This window comes from Buteo buteo, chromosome Z (genome assembly GCF_964188355.1).
Source record: "Buteo buteo chromosome Z, bButBut1.hap1.1, whole genome shotgun sequence".
In the NCBI taxonomy this organism is placed as follows: Eukaryota; Metazoa; Chordata; class Aves; order Accipitriformes; family Accipitridae; genus Buteo; species Buteo buteo.
In genome coordinates this window covers 88,126,186-88,145,215 of record NC_134204.1, presented here as the reverse complement: position 1 = coordinate 88,145,215, position 19,030 = coordinate 88,126,186, and the positions used below count along the sequence as shown (strand labels likewise).

At 55.0% G+C, this 19,030-nt stretch overlaps 1 protein-coding gene across 1 annotated transcript; it reads right to left on the bottom strand.

Moving 5' to 3' along the window:
• Positions 1–6,837: 6,837 nt before the first annotated feature.
• GRHPR (glyoxylate and hydroxypyruvate reductase) lies at positions 6,838–15,465 on the bottom strand. The gene is made up of 9 exons (XM_075020501.1): positions 15,374–15,465; positions 14,469–14,599; positions 14,270–14,342; positions 13,702–13,818; positions 13,002–13,090; positions 12,180–12,284; positions 11,047–11,182; positions 10,163–10,293; positions 6,838–7,127 (listed from the first exon to the last, which is right to left on the bottom strand). The coding sequence occupies exons 1-9, from the start codon at positions 15,436–15,438 to the stop codon at positions 7,006–7,008; spliced, it is 969 nt and encodes a 322-aa protein (XP_074876602.1). The 5' UTR covers positions 15,439–15,465; the 3' UTR covers positions 6,838–7,005.
• Between the last annotated feature and the right edge of the window lie 3,565 nt (positions 15,466–19,030).

Genomic DNA, 19,030 nt, shown 5'->3' with positions numbered 1-19,030 from the left:
CAGTCTGTAATATTATATTGCACTCTCTTAATTTTTCTTAATAATATATGAAAATCAGTTCACTCTGGAGCTTCCTGTCAAAAGGATTGACTCTGAACTAATGCAAGATGTCAGTTGGTAGAAGCCATACATCAATACTACATCTGTGAAACTGTATGGTTGTAGGAGCACATGCTTAGCTGAAGCCTTATGTTCACTTACGCTATGGAACCACTTTTGAAGGCTTGCTGTTCTGTCGGAGAAAATAGTCTTGGAAAGCCTGTGGCAAAGTTTCCTGTTGGAAAACTTGCACAGAGGCTGGGCTGTGTGCTCTGTCCTCTGCCCGTTGTCTCTACAGACACGTCGTCTCTGTCCCTGGCAATGGTTCTTTAAACATCAGTAGGTTCTTTGGAGTGCTGAACTGCTGCAGCGACTACTCTCACTTCTGTAGCAGTTACACCAGCTTTACTGCTTACGTGTTTACGTGATGGGGGCTGACCCTTGCAAGCAGCTGAAAAGAACAAGCGTGACACTTGGTTCCACAGCCACCAGCCGCCGGTCCAGAGGGACTGCGCTCCTGCACCTCTTACCGGCTGTGCTCTGGGCTCTTCTTCCTGATGAGAACGCGCGGTGAATGAAGAAATTGCTCTGCTGGTGTGAAATGCTGCTTCCCCCACAGCAGGGCAAGGGTGAGTGTCCTTGTTTGCATCAGCACCATCAGCCAGATATAACCAAAACAGGCCACTTGAAAGGCACCTGTAAAGTGATTATTACTCTCTATGCCAGCCTGTAAAGAAATACTTGTTCTTAGCAAAAACTAAATTGTAAAAGCCTGTACTTGACTCAGTAACAATTTTGTTCCTGGTAGAATATACTCTTTGTAAGAACTTATTATTATCGTTATTACTGGAATAATGTTAATATCTACACAACGTCTGTAAAACCCATAATCTATTGTCATTGTTGCTCTCTGAATTCCTTGTGGGAAGATGTTGACACAACGATCTGGAGGCCCAGCACAGCTACTCTGCCCTGGGAGCTGCTGTAGCTCACCACACTCACTGGCTAGCTGTTTAGCTGTTGGTGGCACAAAGTTTTGACTAGTGATTGTTGGTATGGAGTGTGTCCAGAAATTACTGAGCAAGAAATCCTGTTAAGAGGTGTCTGCCCTTGGACGGAGGGCCAGCAAGGCTTACCTGTGCTTTGGTGTCAGTAGGTTCAGCTCTGACCAGCCACACTCAGACTTGCCTAAAAAAACTACAGGTTCCATTAAGCAGGGGCAGAGAGAGAAGGTTAATATTTTATCATTTAAGGGGTTTTACATATTTTTAGAAAGCAAAATCTTTTCAGTAAGGGCATACTGATGATTTCTGTGGCTGGCAGAGCAAAATGATTGACAGCTGCAGAAGATACTCTTCTCAAAGAAATTCCAAGATGCGGCACCTGAAATGTGCTTCGGTCACTCTGGCAGCCTTATTTACAAGCTCATGTCTATTTCTTAATATACTCGGGGATTCTAATACCAGCGCTCAGATACCAGTTCGTTTACACTTAACTATTTCTCACATCATTAGGGGTCACAATAACCTCTCACACATTTAATTAACATAATAATCTCTCACATATTTAATGTCCTTCAGCATTACAGAACTTCACCTATACCAGAATCTTCAGTGTCAAAACTCAAAAATCATACAGACCAGCAAACTAACGTGATGGACTTGCACCCATGCAATACAGCCAAGGTTTTCACATCAGAGTAAATCCTTCTGATTTCTGTTATGTCAATTGGAAACTTTCCAGCCAGTTGAGATACTCAAGAGTTTGCTCCCTTCCTCTCTACCACCACAGCTACAAACCTTTCCTTGGTCAGCAGAGGTCTCATTAGAAGCTTCCCAAACACTTTCTGCTTCTGATGGGCAGGCATACAGTAATCAGCAAGGCTTATGAATCAAAACGTATTGATAAACATGTCAGATACTCTCTGAGGCATGAAGCAAAGGTCTTCCTTTAACTAGCCAGCATCAATAACTAATTAGTGAACATCTTCCAATAGCTATTATTGCTATCAGAGTATGGTTCATTTAACATCAAAAGAAATTCAAGCAGAGAATTCAGCATGAAGAACGCTTGCCATGGGACAGAAAGAGAAGTACAGAGCGTACTGGATGAACTTTAATTCCCAAGCACAGGCTTTTCTCTGTGTGTTTCAGCTCCCTCCCTGCACCAGGCTTACAATGACGCCAACTGCTGCAGTCCCCTCTCATCTCTTAAGAAATGTGTTGGATTATTATGCAGCAACCTGCTCAGCTTTTATACAGGGTGAGAGTTGGAGAAAACAGTACACTGCTGCTCTCGGAAGTGCGGACTCGTACACTTTCTTTTACCCTTGCCAGAAACCTTCCTGTGCTGTACAATAACGAACGGTGAATTGAGCAGTTCAGGCACGTTATGGCTGGTTGCTGTCCTGGGCTTTCCTCCAGAGGCTGTTCTCTGTCCGTCCGTCCGTCCGGCTGCAGCACAGCGTTCACCGCCTCCAGGCTCGGCCACCTCTCGCAATGCGGCTGCCTGATGCGCGCTGCTCCGCTTGTGCCCAGCTCTCTGGGAGGAGAGCGGTGAAGCTGTGCTGGGCACTGGTTGCCTTCCAAGATGGGTCTGGCCGGGCTGTGGCCTCCCTGCAGGAGGAAATATGGAGAAAGCTCCTCCTGGCCCATGGACGCTGAGACCCCCTACATGGAGTTTGGCGGAGGGAGGCTGTTGGGAGCACAGCCAGCAAGCTCCTGAGCTGGGAATGAGACACTTTCCTCTTGCCTGTTGCAGCCCGCTCTCCTGCTCCGCTTACATTGTCGTTTCAGAAGGGCACTAGTTTCGCATCCATCCAGCAGCCGACGCTTTGTGTTATTTCTCCTCTCTTTTTCAGCGTCATTTCTATGGGCATGAGCGGCTGTCACCGGGACCTGACGTGTGGTGGAAGCCTTTTGGGCCACACGAGGAAGGCTTTTTCCTCCCTGGGTGCAGGGATGCTGGATGGGCAGGCGGTGTAGCCAGGCAGAGCCACAGCAGGGAGGTGCCGGATGATGCAGGAGCAGAGTTTGTACCGGCTGAAGGTCCCCATAGCATCTGGCACCATCTTCATCTGCTTTAAGAAGCAGGCAGCTGGCCAACGGGGAGGAGAGGGCTGCCTCTGGTGCTCAGACCTTGTCCCTGGTCAGTCCCTCTTGGCTGGATGCGGAGAGGTGTCTGGGTTTCTGAGGCCAACGCTGCACCGTTAGGGCCATCTACTCCAGGACAGACACCGTGGGGACGGCTCAGGGTGAGGCAGGGCCAGGGTCCGCCGGCTGAGCTGCTGGGCAGGGGGAGCTTCGCCCCATCTTGCTGCCAAAGGCGTTTGCCGAGACTGAGTAAACCTCAGCCCCGAGGTGGAAGCAGGTCCATCGTGCATTTAGCCCAGGGGCATTTGCCCAGCTGCAGCATCACATTGGTGCTGTGGACGCGGGCATGCTAAGCCCACCCTTGCACAGACCCAGCCACCCCTGCTGCCAGGGCCAAGGCAAACGCCAACAGCGCGGAGGGAGCTGAGCTGATCTCGATGCAAAGGGACAGGGGCCCTTGTTGTACAAACTCGCCTCTCAGCTGGGTGGATCAGCCGCTTGTCCCGCTGTTCACCCTGGACATCACCGAAGGAGCTCAGGTGTCCTCCTGCGTGAGCCTGGCCACCACAGGGAGGTTCACGTGGCTCAGCCCAACGTAGAGTGCAAGCACCGAATGACAGCAAAAAAAAGGGCATTGAAGAGAGCAACAGGCTTGAGCTGGCTCCAGCCCACGTGCTCCCTCTTGGTGGCTGAGGACACCCAGCACGGTGACAATGGAGCATCTGGAGACTGGTGATGGGCATCACGTTTCTATTGCAATCCCACCATATATCGCAACTGCAGTACTGTGCTCGTACTGCAATTTCAGTTCATTGCTGTATCGCTCTGCTAAATCGAAATCCAATGTAACATCAAATGCCTACAGAGAAGTAAATTTGGTATTAAGCACCAAATCCTGTTTGTGCAGAGTATCTAAAAGAACACACTCAGAGGGTACCAGGCTCTGGCAGGTGCTGAGTTGAGGGAGGTGGATGAGTGAGGGCACTGGTTGGGAGCTCAAGCCGGCATGCCTGGAAGCAGGGTGCCCATGCCCACCCACCCCATGCACGCAGCAGAAATCCCAGTGATTCACCCTGGGATGCGGACAGTTTTTCAACCTTGCTTCAAGCTGCAAGGCACCATCTCTAATTATGCTTTATCCCCAGCTCCTCCAAAGCCAGAAGCTCCTGGTTTATTTTTATGTGTTGTGCTGTGGAGGATATGGTGGGTTCCTGTGCCTGTGAGGCCAACAGAGCTGCTCCAGTCTCGGCTTTGGAGGAAACATGGGATGGAGATGACTCGGTAGCAGCCAAGTGGCTGGTGCAGGTGCTGCGCTGCTGGCAGACCTTGTCACTGCTCAGCAACTGGCCGAATGCACCAGGCGTGTGGTGTTCTGTGTCTCTGGGATGGATTCCCCTGGGGTCAAGTGAACCGAAATGTTCACTACTTCCCCCTCTCCACACCTCCCACAGCCTTGGAAACAAGGCAGAACCTTGTTTTGTACGTTGCTCTGAATGACAAAACCTGGGGAAAATAGTGATGAGGCTGGGAGAGGATGGCCGCTCAAGAGCCACAGCTCACAAGGAACCTAAGTCCAGGTCTGCTTTTCACGACGTTCCCCAGCACGAGGACTGGGAGCACATGGAGCTTGGAGAAGGCTGGTTTAAAACTGGCGAGAGCGCTTTCCACACGGCGCAGCGGGGGGCATCTGCGGGGCTGGATGGGGCAGGTGGCACTGCGTGGCCAGGACTGGCAGGTCTGTGAACAGATCCTGCAGGCAGCGGACAGGGCTGTCCCATCTGCCTCATGGTCTAGGTGCCATGGAGGGCACGAGGACATGGGACTATGGCAAGGCTGACGTGTTCCCCCAAGCAGTCTTGCCATTGCTGGGCAGGGGTGGACCAGCCGGACCCCTGTCTTGTCCCCCCACCAGCCCTAGCAGGCTGCACTTGCCAACGCTTCCCCGCCACCCCGCAGAGGTAGAACATGAAAAGAAGTTAAATTGAACTGGCTTCATCATCATAAGTGTGTTCACACACGGGGAACACAAATTTGCAATTCACAGATGTGTCCAGCTGTGGCAGTGCTGTCGCTACAAGACTGGGCACAGGACAAGTCTCTGGTAGAACTCCAGCGAAGTAACATGAGTGTACTTGTTTAACACACGTTGCTGTCGATTTCAAAATGCAGCAATCCTATACATCAATCCTTGCCTTTTATTCTGAAAATCCCAGTTGGGTGTTTTCTTTTGCTGCGTAGTGACCTTTTCAGAACTGCTCCCCAAGTGCCGACTGCACAGAAGGATGGGAAAACTGCTGGTCTAGACGGTGAAGCTGCGACCGTAGCTCCCAACCAGAGAAGACTCCCCAGGGCTGCCAAAGGGCTCGGTTCCCATCTGAGGAAGAGCAGACCCCTGACCTGGGCTTCCTTGCAGCAGAGTGGAAAGGACTGCCGCAGCTGCAGGGGACTCCAAGGAAAGCTGTCTCTTTCAAGCAAGCTCCCAGAGGAAGCAGGGTAACGCTGGGAAAGGGGCTTACTCACTCCTTATTCTTGGGAAGAAAACTTTGCAAACCCACAGCTAAGCCCCCTGCTGAATAAAGTGAGGAACAAGCTGCTCCCAGACAGCTTATGGGCATGCTCCCTACAGAACAGGGAAACATCCTTCTTGACCCTTTCCACCCCTGCAGCAGGAAGGTTCTTGGGGATCACGCTCAACACACACGCATTAAAAGCAGGATTTCTGACAAGCTTAATTAAAAGCGTTAAATTCCTCCTGCTGCTACAATGCAATGTCACAGCCACCTTTCTCTTTTCCTCAAGGAAATAACGTCATTGGGGCACGTTGCCCTCAAACAGGACATGGCAAGCAGCACGCAGGAGCAATCCAAGGCGCACACCTCACTGATGTTTTCACCAGCTGGAGCAGAAGCTTGCTGGGGGGGACTGGCAGGGAGAGATGGGCTCCAACACCCATTTATAGAAGTGGGACAGTCGCTGCAGGAGACGGAACCCCCAAAGTCCCTGAAATGTGCTCATCCAGGCCTCTCCTGGCAGCTAGAGGCTTGGCACCCACTCAAGTTTTCCTTTGCGCCAACCAACACGTCGTTGCATGTCTGGGAAAAAAATGAACCGGGGTGGGGAGTTGAGGTTGGAACCGGTGGAGGTGGGGGGGTGGGTTGCAGAACCTCCCGGTGTGAATTCCAGTTTGCAATCCACTTCAGAACCATGCACAGAATTAGTTACAGCTACAAAAGGCAGAGCTGGAGACACCAGGGGAGCCATGCAAGCCTTTTTTTTTGCTTTTCTTCAGACACCTGAAGAACAGAAACATCACGCCTTGGCGCAGATTCAACAAGACCTTTTTAACGCGCGCTTGGCAGGGGGCTGTCAGCAGCTCCCTTGGCAGCAGTGGGCCTATGCTGATTGAGCAATTACGTCTCCTCCCTTCCTGGCTACGAGCTGGAAGCTCAACTATGGAATTGCCAGGCTCTCGCTGTGACCCCAGGAGCCAGGTTTTGAGGACGGGCGCTGCGGCAGCAGCTCCCTTACAGTACGACACACGCTGGCTAGCGAAATACACAACAGTTCTGACACCGTGTTTCCCGAATCGGGGCCAAACACCATCCGTCGGCTGCTGTGCGCTGCGGCGACGTGACGGCGGGACCCGTTAGCCCCCCGACCGCAGCACTGCGCGCTCCGCCACGTGCCTGGGGGCACCCCGTCCTCAAACAAAACGAGCACGACACGTTCACTGCTTCTCTTTAATGGCTACGGCGCAGTTCCCTCGCCACGGGCACCGCTGGCGCGCTGCTGCAGAGGCGAGGAGGCACAGGGCTTCTGCAGGGGACGGTAATGCCGAGTCCTGCCGTCCCGCAGGAGCGGTGGGCTCTGGTGGTCACAGCAGCAGCTCGTGGGGCATGGGCTCGCCTCGCAGCCCGGCGAGCAGGTTCTTGGCTGCCAGCACCGCCATGGTGCTCCTGGTGGCGTACGTGGCACTCCCGACGTGGGGCAGAATCACTGCAGGGGACAAGGGAGGGAGGTTGCTTGCTTGTTTCTTACCTTTGCTGACCTCTTAACAGCCTCTTTCAGGGGTCTTCCCGTGGTGGGGGCAACCTGGGTCCTGCACCAGCCGCTACTCCACCAGGAGCTGTCTTCAGACACGGAGCATGAAACCAAATCATCAGCCACTGAGGACTGGAAAAGACATCTGATAAATGGCTAACTGAGCTACTTTTTAAGAAGTCCTCCAGCCAAAGACAGTCAGCCAAGAGTGGGTCCTCCTTTCTGCACTCAGGTTTGGTACTCACCTTCCTGCACGGACACGGAGCCAGTGGTAGATGTAAAATACTATCCCTGCGGCAGACGAACATGTAGTGAAATTTGCACGCTGTTGCCTGATGGCCACACAGCTTTAGGAGGTTCTGCTCACCGACAGGCGTGAACCAACACATACCAGGGCAAGAGCCTGAAGACTGCTGTGAAAGAACGTGGTTTACAGACCCCTGGGTGCACTGGAATGGTACATGTGGAGGGAAAGGGCCCCTGCTGAACAGAGCTGGCACACTGTAGCACAGTCAGGGCAGGCATTTTTATCCACCTATGTGAAAAGGCTCCTTTTATGAAATGCAAAGGAAGGAGCCAAAGATGCTTTAGTGGTAAATTATTATAACATTAGTAGTGGAGAGGACTTGCTCAAGGTATGGATAAAAGCCTGCACTGCAGTCTCTGTTCTGTTACAGACAGCATCTACAGGCAATGCAGAAGCCTGAACATCCGACATGCTGCTGCTCCAGGAGGAGAAGGCTCTCCCAGGAAGGACTGTGGGGCCACGTAGGTCCTTTCTTTCTCCCCCAGTCAAGAACCAGCCTGGGTTCCTTGTTCGCTGTCAAAGTAATGTCAGCACTTTTTCCTCCTCTACTTATGCCGTGTTCCTCCAGCTGCTGAAACTATTTGGCAGTTTTGGGTGAAATCTCTGAACAGTTTCAGAATCATCAAAGCCTCATTTCTGTGAAAATAAATACATATGTATTTATTTTTGTCTTGCTTGGTGTTGTTCCAGAGTTCTAAGATCTCTGAAGTCCTGCAAATATTTCCAGAAAGTCTCCGCTTTTATCATTTCTCACTGCCTACTAGGGGAACTGAAGCAAATAAAAAAATAGTTTTTAGCAAAAAGATAATCAAAGCAACAGCTATAAACTCGTATTTCAGAAACAGACACTCAGTCATGGGCAGTTCCAAATTTTCATGGATGTCTTTATGGTTTCTTTTTGGAGCAGACTTTTCCGACTCCGAAAATCTCCTTCCTGGAGAGAGGACACACTGCTGCTGCCTGCACAGCCACTCCGGTACTTTGCCCACGCAAGTGAAGATGCACACACCAGATCTCATGCTTGGGGTGCAGCTTGAGCAGCCAAGGCACTTGACCGTGCAAGAGAAAGCTGTTCTAGCCTGGCTTGTGCCATCAGCTCTCAGCAGAGCCGGCCACTCCGGCAAATCCAAGCATTCCGGTAGGAACAGGCACCCCACCATTGCACCGGTGATGGGGTTGCAGACAATCGCAGAGGTTTACTTTCTAACGAGAAAGCAGTGCTTTCTCCGTGTTGCATTTCTGTCTCTTTTCTGCCTCGAGGGATACAAGCGAGCCTCTCTGGCTTGTGTCCGAGTCAGTCCCGCTCAGTTCCTGGTCTGACCCACACGATCCGTGTGTAGAAGAGGAGAGGAAAGCTCCTGGCCCTGCTTTACGGGCCAACCTACCCACTGAAGGCCACACGACCAAAGGCACTGAACACACCAGGAGCTGTCCCTAACCCATCCCAAGCCGTTGGCCAGCCTGCGGTGCCTGTGTGGATGGAGCTGCGCCGGTGAGTGGCAAGGCCATGGGAAACAGCCCCTCGCACAGCCCCTTCAGTCTGCAACAAGGATCCCAGGAAAACACCGAGGGCTGCTAACGTCCTGCGCTAAAACATCACCCAGCCCGACGTGGCAGCTCTCGGCAAGCTTTCAGGAAAGCAACGGTGAAACTGACAGTGACCAGCTATTGCCCCTGGTTGCAGGCGCTCCTGCCTCCGCTCCAGCAGCCTGGCGATGCTGAAGCACAAGAGCAGCTGAAGCACAAGAGCAGCCGAGCACACCCCTTCCTCACCGACCTTCCTCATCTGACCTAACCTCCTCCTCCGAAGACATGCACTAGTCCTGGGACCAGCACCTTCCCACCTGCCTGATACCCACTACTATCCGGAAAACAGGCTGCCTGAGCTCGCCAAGCTCCACTTTCCCAGCGAAAGTTGCCTTGGGCTGTCCAGGGGATGCAGCTAGACCATCTGCAAAGAAACCTCTGCTCATCCCAAAGCGCGAGCACTTGGTGGCCTCTTCAGCTCGAGGCTGTCTAATTTGCTGACATCTGCTGGGGAACGTGGATGTCATGACACGGCCAGCACTTAAACAAACTGTGCTTCGGAGCACACGTGCTGAACCTGTGCCTGGCAGCCCAGGCTCACAGTGGATGGGCTAGCTGGCGAGTCCTGCTGTGGCTGCAGTGCTCTCGAGGCTGAGATCCCTCTAGGCAGGCTCAGCACCCAGCTTTTTAGCCACATGGGAAGCTTTTCTAGCAGAATATATGCCCAGGAGCTTAGACAGTACCAGAGCTTGGCAAGGCATGAGCAGGGATTTGGTTTCTCATTCAGGCACCTGCTGGTATCAGACTCCCCCATGAATTTCACCCCATGCCTCAGCCCATCGAATGGAGTTCCATTAGGAAGGTGTTAAAAAATGAGCTGATCTCAACTGCTTTCTGTAGAACTAAAATACCTCCCACACTTGCATTACATCATGTTGATGAGGTCTTCCCCTCTAGCAGCTGTCTGCATTGTACGGCGGCTACCTACAGTCTGCTTAAATACGCTTGACCTTCCTGTCCTTCCACGTTTCAGTGCTCGTTCGCACTGGCAGGCTAACGGGCATGGGGAATCCTCGTTACGCCAGCTAGCAGGTCCCCAGCCACGGGCACACAAGGCACCCAAAGTGGGGGCTTGACCACCCAGCCGGCCACTTACCACAATTCTTGAGGGAGAGCAGGGGGTGGTCAGTGGGCAGCGGCTCCGGCGTCGTGACATCCAGCCCCGCTGCTGCGATCTGGCCGTGAGCCAGAGCATCGTACAGGTCCTCCTGGTTCACCACGGCCCCCCTGGCAAACAGAGAGAGAGAAAGCCTCGCGCTGCTGCTGAGGGGTCCCGTGGGCTCCCGGAGGCACGCAGCCAGGACACGGGCCGCGTGGGACAGCCTGCGTGGTGGCACCCAGGTCCCCAGGGCTGCCTGAGCGGAGGTCAGACCCTCTCTGGATGTACCCGAACCTCCCAGCGCAACGATGTGCTCCTGCTCCGGGCTACCCACCAGCAGGGAGAAAAGCCAAGCACCTGAGCACAGGACGACCCTGGGGCAGCTGCGGAGGGAGGTGCAGGTAGCCCGAGGCATCCTGAGCGGCTGCGTGGATGCTGCCACACGGGTTCTGCCCTGCCACAGTGCTCCGCAAGAAGGCAGTGGGAACGGGAGGCTACCACGGGACTTGGCCCGGGAGCCCCGTTGCGGCCGCCTCTGTCCCAAAAGCAAGGCTTCTGGCAGTCGCAGCCCTCTCCCGAGCAATCCCCCAGCCTCACCCTCCCGTCACCCAACAGTCACCCGTTCGTCCATCCCAGCTGGGTGAGATGTGGGGCCCTGGGGAGGAGACAGAGACTGTAGCCCCCTGAACAACTTATCCAGCCTTTGACTTGATCTCAAGAGACCTTGGGCTGGAGGGAGCGGGCCACGCACTGGGCGAACATGAAGGCTGTACATGCTGTCTGGAAGCACATCTCACAGCCTACCAGATCCCCCCCTGCAACCACAGCTGTCGGCAAGGTGACAGTCGACCCCCCTGTGCAGGAGACTGGGTTGCAATTACCTGCTCGTGTTGACGAACACAGAGGTCTTCTTCATTCTGCCAAAGAAGTCCCTGTTGCACATTCCCTGGGTGGCCGGAGTCAAAGCACACGTCACCACAACGAAGTCCGACTCTTCAGCCAGCCTCATGAGTGGGACTGAGCGGAGAAACTCAGGTCACAGCTCTGCTCAGAGACCCCACCAACACACCTGAGCAACCCTCTTATCCAGAAGGTTTGCCAGCAAGTGAGTGCTGCTCTGGAGAGATCTGGCCGGCCCTTCTCCACAGGTGGGGAGACAGGAGGACCGGCAAACACCCAACAGAAACCGTGCACATTCCTACAGATACCACTGCAGTGTTTTGTTTCACTTTTGAATTAAAATCAAGCCAAAGGGGAATCTAGCGATGCTTTGGCCATCTGGCCCAAAGGAGGCTCTGGTATGTATTGCATATTTAGACAGCAAAATACAGCAGCAGCAGTTTATACCAGCATTAAACCTCTCTACAGGATACCTACAGATAACGACTTGTGCCACTTTCATTGCTGGAGGTGAAAGGAAAATGCAAGGAGCTGACAAGTTCTGCCCATGACTTTATGCAAAAAAAGGTACCAGCTGGAAATGTGCTGGCTTCAGAGTGAAAAATTAGCACCTGATGCAAGTCTTGGGACTCTCAGGGCCACAGAAAAGTCCTGTTCAGCAGCTAAGAGACATTCCCAGGCTTGGCTGGACCGTGACATTCATTTTAAAGCAGGAGGTTAAAGCTGATGTTTGCTTCCAGCAACCAACACCAACTCTCAGTGAAGATCTGCAGTCAGCCTCAGCCCATCCCCTCCTCCCTGCAGGATGTCTCCGTACCCATCCATGGGCGATGGTCCACAAGACCCAGGAGAAACAGCCGCAGTCCACAATGACGGTGGGCGGTCAGTTAAAGCCCAGGTGTGTCCAGCCTTCTGGCTGGAATTGCCCAGCTCAAAGGAGGCAGGTTTCCCTCCCCGCCATCCGCCACTGCTGCACGGGAAATTCACCATTCCCTCCTTTTCTACCCCCACAGTGGTTCACAGCAGCTACACCGAGGAGACACCAGCCACGCTGCTCCCTGCTGCCCTGCACCGGACGACCGACCGCTGCCCCTGCTCCTGGTGTTTTTCTTACCAAACTCAGCTTCAAACTCTGCAGCAGTCTCTGGCTTCGGGCAACTGCCAGTGTACAAAAACTTCTTGACCCCAAACGGTTTTAGGCGGCGGGCAACCGCCTGTCCTAGGAGCGAGAGAGAAGACTGTCCAGCCGCTGTGCCAGCGCCCGCACGAGGCGTTTCACACAGAGACGAACACCGGGCCGTGGGGGTCCGTCAGGCCTCTTCAGGGGGTCCGTCCTTCGGCAAGTTGGCGCTTGGTGCGGCTTGACAGCGCCGCAGCCAGCAGAGCACATCGCTCGCTGAAGGGTCGCTGTGGTGGGATCGCTCCTGCCGGGCTGCTTCCAAGCCTGCAGCACGGGGGGGCGTGGGGTGTGGGGGGTTGGATGTCTTCTGCTTCTCCTCACATAAGCAGGAACGAACGCCCTGCCAGAGTGAAACTGCAGAAAAGGAGCTGCGGGACGTTAAACCTGAAGGTACCCTAGGGAGCAAACTGGAAAGTGAGAAAAGAAACAGCCGTCTGCTGACAAAGTCCACAACTGAACGGATAACAAGCACATCATCTTGGACTTTGTCAGGGCATTTGTTTAACTGAAAATCAACAGGACAACGTCCAGTTTGCTGTGGCATTCAGATGTAGCAGATGCGTTTGAATGCTTTAAACTTCTAAGGTTTACGCCTGATGGGTCGAGACCGCTGTTCACAGAGGCTCTACACAGCTCCCCTTTTTGTTCTCATAGATTTTAAAGAGGTGAGCGCTGGGGATACCACCTTGGCTGAACCTCGAAAACTACCCTGCCATCACCGGAGACACACAAATCTTGTGCCTGACCTGCACTTACCTATTCTCCCCAGTCCTATGATGCCCACCGTGCTGTCAGACAGACCGTAGCCACACATCCATAAGGGCTTCCATGTTGTCCAGCCACCGCTAGCAGAGAGACCGAGATAGAAACAGATGTCAGACAGCAGCAGGGGAGAGCCTGCTCATAGCCCAGAACAGCATTTTGGCAAGGACACCCGAGAGTACAACGCTGAGGGCAGCCAGCCCCTCTGGCACAATCTTACAGGAGCCTCTCTGAGGTTTCTGCTTCAAGTGATCTTGGCGGTCTCCCGCAGGAATATGCTTGGACCTCGGGTGCGCAGCAGCAGCAGCCTTGGGACTGATTTAATTTAGCCGCTGCTAGCCACAGCCCCGGAGTGGCTGCCAGTCAGTGAGCTTCGGACAGACCTTCCACGTGTGCTGCCCTCGAGGGGTCTGCGGTGGCCTTGGATGCTCTCTCCTGCAGGTCCTCTACCTAGCGTACGGAGGGGACTTCTGCCCCTCTCGCAGACCCTAAGCAGCATGTCTCCAAACACTCATGCAACCGCAGGGGGACTCCGTCTTGGCCTGCAAGATGTTCGGTGCAAGCTGGGTGAAACTCTGGCTTCAGCCCTGTTTTACCTGTCCAGCGTGGCACACTTTCTCCTCCAGCTCTCGACCCAGGGGATGCTGGGCTCAGCAGCCAGCCCTTGCTCCAGCTGGCAGCTGCGGATACTCACTTCTTTACCTGCTCCGCTGCCTCCGGCAGCCGGCGGCACGCAGCCAGAAGTAAAGCTACGGAGAGCTCTGCGGTGGCGTCGGTCAGGACATCGGGGGTGTACCCCACGCGGATCCCTCTGCAAGGCAAGCACGGGTCTCTGGGGCAACGCTGCCAGCCTTGGGGGGGCTACCTCAAAACTTCTGGGCAGGGTGATGGTGCTACACCTCTTCTAGGTATCTGCAGTACCACGTGCAAGAGGACATCCCTTTCGGTTCCTCAGCCCTTCTTCCAGCCGGGGTGGGGTTATCCTAGCCTTACCCTAGCATCCAAAGGGTCCTCCAGCCCCAGGTGGGTTGGGGGGTGACCCTACCCATACCCTCACAAGAGGGAGGTGCAGGTCGCAAACCCCGTCCAGCCCCACACTCCACGGAAGCCCACCAGCGCCAAAGCGACACGCAGCTCTGCTGCCCCAAGAGCAGGACGAGCTCTGAGTTTCGCCCTCCTTCCCCACTGCCTCCCCCACACCCCCCGGCTGGGCTCCATCCCTCACAGGGTTTAGGGCAAGGGGCAGAGCGGGCGATGGTTACCGCTTCTTGATTTCCTCCAGGGCGAGGTGGTCAAACCCCACGGACATGGTGCTGATGACTTTCAGGCCCGGCCCTGCAAAACACCATCAGCACATGGCTGCCCAGCGTTGCTCCCCCCCTCCGGGGGGGGTGTCTGGGCTGGTCCAGGAGGAGATGGGGACCGGAGGAGAAGGGGTCCGGGGCCACAGCCTGCACCCACCGGCAGCGTCCAGCACCTCGCGGTCGATGCGGTCGGAGAGGAGGCAGAGCAACCCACGCTTCCCCGCCACGCCTGCCAGCAGCTCGGCCCGCGGCACCGGCTCCTCCGAGTCCCACTGCTGGACACGGCACCTGCGGCCAGGGGGGGGTACGATAGCATGTTTCCATACATTCTGTATGGTATGTCTAAATATTTTGATGGTTTTAATATTTTGTACCTTCTATGGAAACTGGTTTGCTGCTAGGTGACTGTAAAAGTGAGATTTGGTAAATAATTATTAGAAATCTTATACTAACATTATGATTGAAACAATAGACAAAAGTATAGCCAAGCAATTAACTAGCAGAGGTAATTACTCATAAGTTTTGCAGTCCTTTGCTCTTATGACGAGATGTTCCTGTACGCTAGATGAGAACAATGCTGAAACTGGCCACGTGTGATTGAAACTGCGTTAAGCTTCAAGATCAAAGAACGAGGACAGGAATAAAGACTTCAAGGACAGCCAGCAAGAACTTCAAACGGGTCGGTGGTCGCAAAAGCAGCCCTTCGACTCAGATGGATCCTTCATTGCGCATGATCGGATGTAGGCAGTACTAAGATAATCAGTTGCAATCGTTTTTATGTGTATGTATACTAATATGCAATTAGTTATTCTATATAACCCGTTTGTGCTAAAGCTGTGGCATGCACGCTAGGTGGAATTATCCCCAGCGCTGCAGTAAAGAACGCCTGCTTCCTAAAGCTCCAAAACGAGCCTTAGAGGGATTATTCGACCGGCTTTTTCGGTATCGGGGGGGTCCGTCACCCCACGGTCCGTCACCCCACCGCCACCGGGACGGGAGCCGGACCGACCCTGCCCCTACCCCGGTCCCGGCCCCAATCCCGGTCCACGATCCCGCACTCACCCGCCGGCCTGCGACAGGACCCGCAGTCCCTCGGCCGGGATCCGCCGCGTCACGAACACCGCCATGACCGAACCGACCACCGGACCCGCCGCCGCCGCCGCAGCAGCGACCCCGGGCGGCCGCTCCGCTCCGCTGCGGTCCGGTCCGCTGCGGTCCGCCCCTTCCCGGTGCCGGGCAGCCCCCGAAAAGCGCGGGGTGGAAGGGAGAGCACGGCGAGAAAGGGTGGTCGGGACGCTTTTGGAACCCACCCGTGTGAGTGCACCCGTGGAGCACCCAGAACGCTTTTGGAACCCACCCGTGTGAGTGCACGCCACCCAGAACGCTTTTGGAACCCACCCATGTGAGTGCACGATACCCAGAACGCTTTTGGAACCCACCCGTGTGAGTGCACGCCACCCAGAACGCTTTTGGAACCCACCCGTGTGAGTGCACAGCGTAAAGCACCCAGCACGCTTTTGGAACCCACCCGTGTGAGTGCACGCCACCCAGAACGCTTTTGGAACCCACCCGCGTGAGTGCACAGCGTAAAGCACCCAGAACGCTTTTGGAACCCACCCGTGTGAGTGCACGCCACCCAGAATGCTTTTGGAACCCACCCGCGTGAGTGCACAGCGTAAAGCACCCAGAACGCTTTTGGAACCCACCCGTGTGAGTGCACGCCACCCAGAACACTTTTGGAACCCACCCGTGTGAGTGCACGCCACCCAGAATGCTTTTGGAACCCACCCGTGTGAGTGCACAGCGTAAAGCACCCAGAACGCTTTTGGAACCCACCCGTGTGAGTGCACCCGTGGAGCACCCAGAACGCTTTTGGAACCCACCCATGTGAGTGCACGATACCCAGAACGCTTTTGGAACCCACCCGTGTGAGTGCACAGCGTAAAGCACCCAGCACGCTTTTGGAACCCACCCGTGTGAGTGCACGCCACCCAGAACACTTTTGGAACCCACCCGTGTGAGTGCACGCCACCCAGAATGCTTTTGGAACCCACCCGTGTGAGTGCACAGCGTAAAGCACCCAGAACGCTTTTGGAACCCACCAGTGTGAGTGCACCCGTGGAGCACCCAGAACGCTTTTGGAACCCACCCATGTGAGTGCACGATACCCAGAACGCTTTTGGAACCCACCCGTGTGAGTGCACAGCGTAAAGCACCCAGCACGCTTTTGGAACCCACCCGTGTGAGTGCACGCCACCCAGAACGCTTTTGGAACCCACCCGCGTGAGTGCACAGCGTAAAGCACCCAGAACGCTTTTGGAACCCACCCGTGTGAGTGCACGCCACCCAGAACACTTTTGGAACCCACCCGTGTGAGTGCACCCGTGGAGCACCCAGAACGCTTTTGGAACCCACCCATGTGAGTGCACGATACCCAGAACGCTTTTGGAACCCACCCGTGTGAGTGCACAGCGTAAAGCACCCAGCACGCTTTTGGAACCCACCCGTGTGAGTGCACGCCACCCAGAACACTTTTGGAACCCACCCGTGTGAGTGCACGCCACCCAGAATGCTTTTGGAACCCACCCGTGTGAGTGCACAGCGTAAAGCACCCAGAACGCTTTTGGAACCCACCCGTGTGAGTGCACCCGTGGAGCACCCAGAACGCTTTTGGAACCCACCCATGTGAGTGCACGATACCCAGAACGCTTTTGGAACCCACCCGTGTGAGTGCACAGCGTAAAGCACCCAGCACGCTTTTGGAACCCACCCGTGTGAGTGCACGCCACCCAGAACGCTTTTGGAACCCACCCGCGTGAGTGCACAGCGTAAAGCACCCAGAACGCTTTTGGAACCCACCCGTGTGAGTGCACGCCACCCAGAATGCTTTTGGAACCCACCCGCGTGAGTGCACAGCGTAAAGCACCCAGAACGCTTTTGGAACCCACCCGTGTGAGTGCACGCCACCCAGAACACTTTTGGAACCCACCCGTGTGAGTGCACGCCACCCAGAATGCTTTTGGAACCCACCCGTGTGAGTGCACAGCGTAAAGCACCCAGAACGCTTTTGGAACCCACCCGTGTGAGTGCACCCGTGGAGCACCCAGAACGCTTTTGGAACCCACCCATGTGAGTGCACGATACCCAGAACGCTTTTGGAACCCACCTGTGTGAGTGCACGCCACCCAGAACACTTTTGGAACCCACCCGTGTGAGTGCACAGCGTAAAGCACCCAGAATGCTTTTGGAACCCACCCGTGTGAGTGCACCCGTGGAGCACCCAGCACGCTTTTGGAACCCACCCGTGTGAGTGCACGCCACCCAGAACGCTTTTGGAACCCACCCGCGTGAGTGCACAGCGTAAAGCACCCAGAACGCTTTTGGAACCCACCCGTGTGAGTGCATGCCACCCAGAACGCTTTTGGAACCCACCCGCGTGAGTGCACAGTGTAAAGCACCCAGCACGCTTTTGGAACCCACCCGTGTGAGTGCACGCCACCCAGAACACTTTTGGAACCCACCCGTGTGAATGCACAGCATAAAGCACCCAGAACGCTTTTGGAACCCACCCGTGTGAGTGCACGCCACCCAGAACGCTTTTGGAACCCACCCGTGTGAGTGCACCCGTGGAGCGCCCACATGGGGGGGGGCAGCAGCCGTGCAGGGTGTGCGTGGGGAAAGGGTGCAAGGTCTGGCTTCTAAACCACCCCCCCCTCCGTGGAGAGCTTACGAACATCGAACTTTACAAACATGTCCCACGAACGTCACCTTCTCTTTGGATTTGAGGTGGGCGTTCAGGGCGCGGGTGGACCCAGCAGCCCGTCGTGAGAGCGCGGTAAACGGTCGTAACTTTTCAGGTGTGGGTTTCCCCCTTGCAGAGAGCTTTGCCGTGCCCGCTGAGAAGAACAGCAGCCCGTCTTTCCCTCGGGAACCAGCTGGTTGGAGGCCTGGGTGGAAGCTGGCACTCCGTACCATGCCACAGCCTCAGAGGAACCCTCCACGCCGTGTAGCCGCTCCTGGCAGCACCCGTTGTGCTGCGGTCGGTGCTTGGGTGGGTGGCAGGACCCCAGAGCCAGGACCCAGCAACATCTCTGCCCCATGCCGAGTCCTGCAGGGTCTGCTGGAGGGTCTCCCTCGAAGCCTTTCCACATGCAGCCTCCCACCCCCTGACTTGCACAGGACAGATGTTCCCAAGCCCTACCACTGGCCGCAGGAGGGACAGGCTCCCGGCCTTTTGAGACGCTGGATCGGTGCCCTGAAGCAAGGTTCTGTGGGTACCCTGGAGGTGGGCATCCTGCAGGGCAGGAGCAGCAGCCTGGCTGGGACGCTGACGGGGAAACATTTAAGGATGGGAGAGGGGGAAGGCTGGACTGCATCATGGAGCAGGAGATGGGACCTTTCCATAGGCCTTTTGGAGGTCAGTAACTCCACTGGACTTGGTGTGGAGACTGCAAATCCCAAGAAATGGAGTACTGGTGGAGAGCAGAGGAGACCTACCCATTTTGTTACAGCTTGGCGACGTCTGCATTCAGAGCACACCTGCTGCCGATCTGCCTGCCTGCTCTGTTCCTGCGAACTGGCAGGGGACTGAAATTTACAAGAGTCCTGCAGGGCTTTTAAAAGATTTTTTAAACCTAAGATGATGTTTTAATAAAATCTGGCTGGATTCTTACAGATGTCAACGTGCTGGTGGCTCAGGAAAGCAGAGCAGGCAAATGG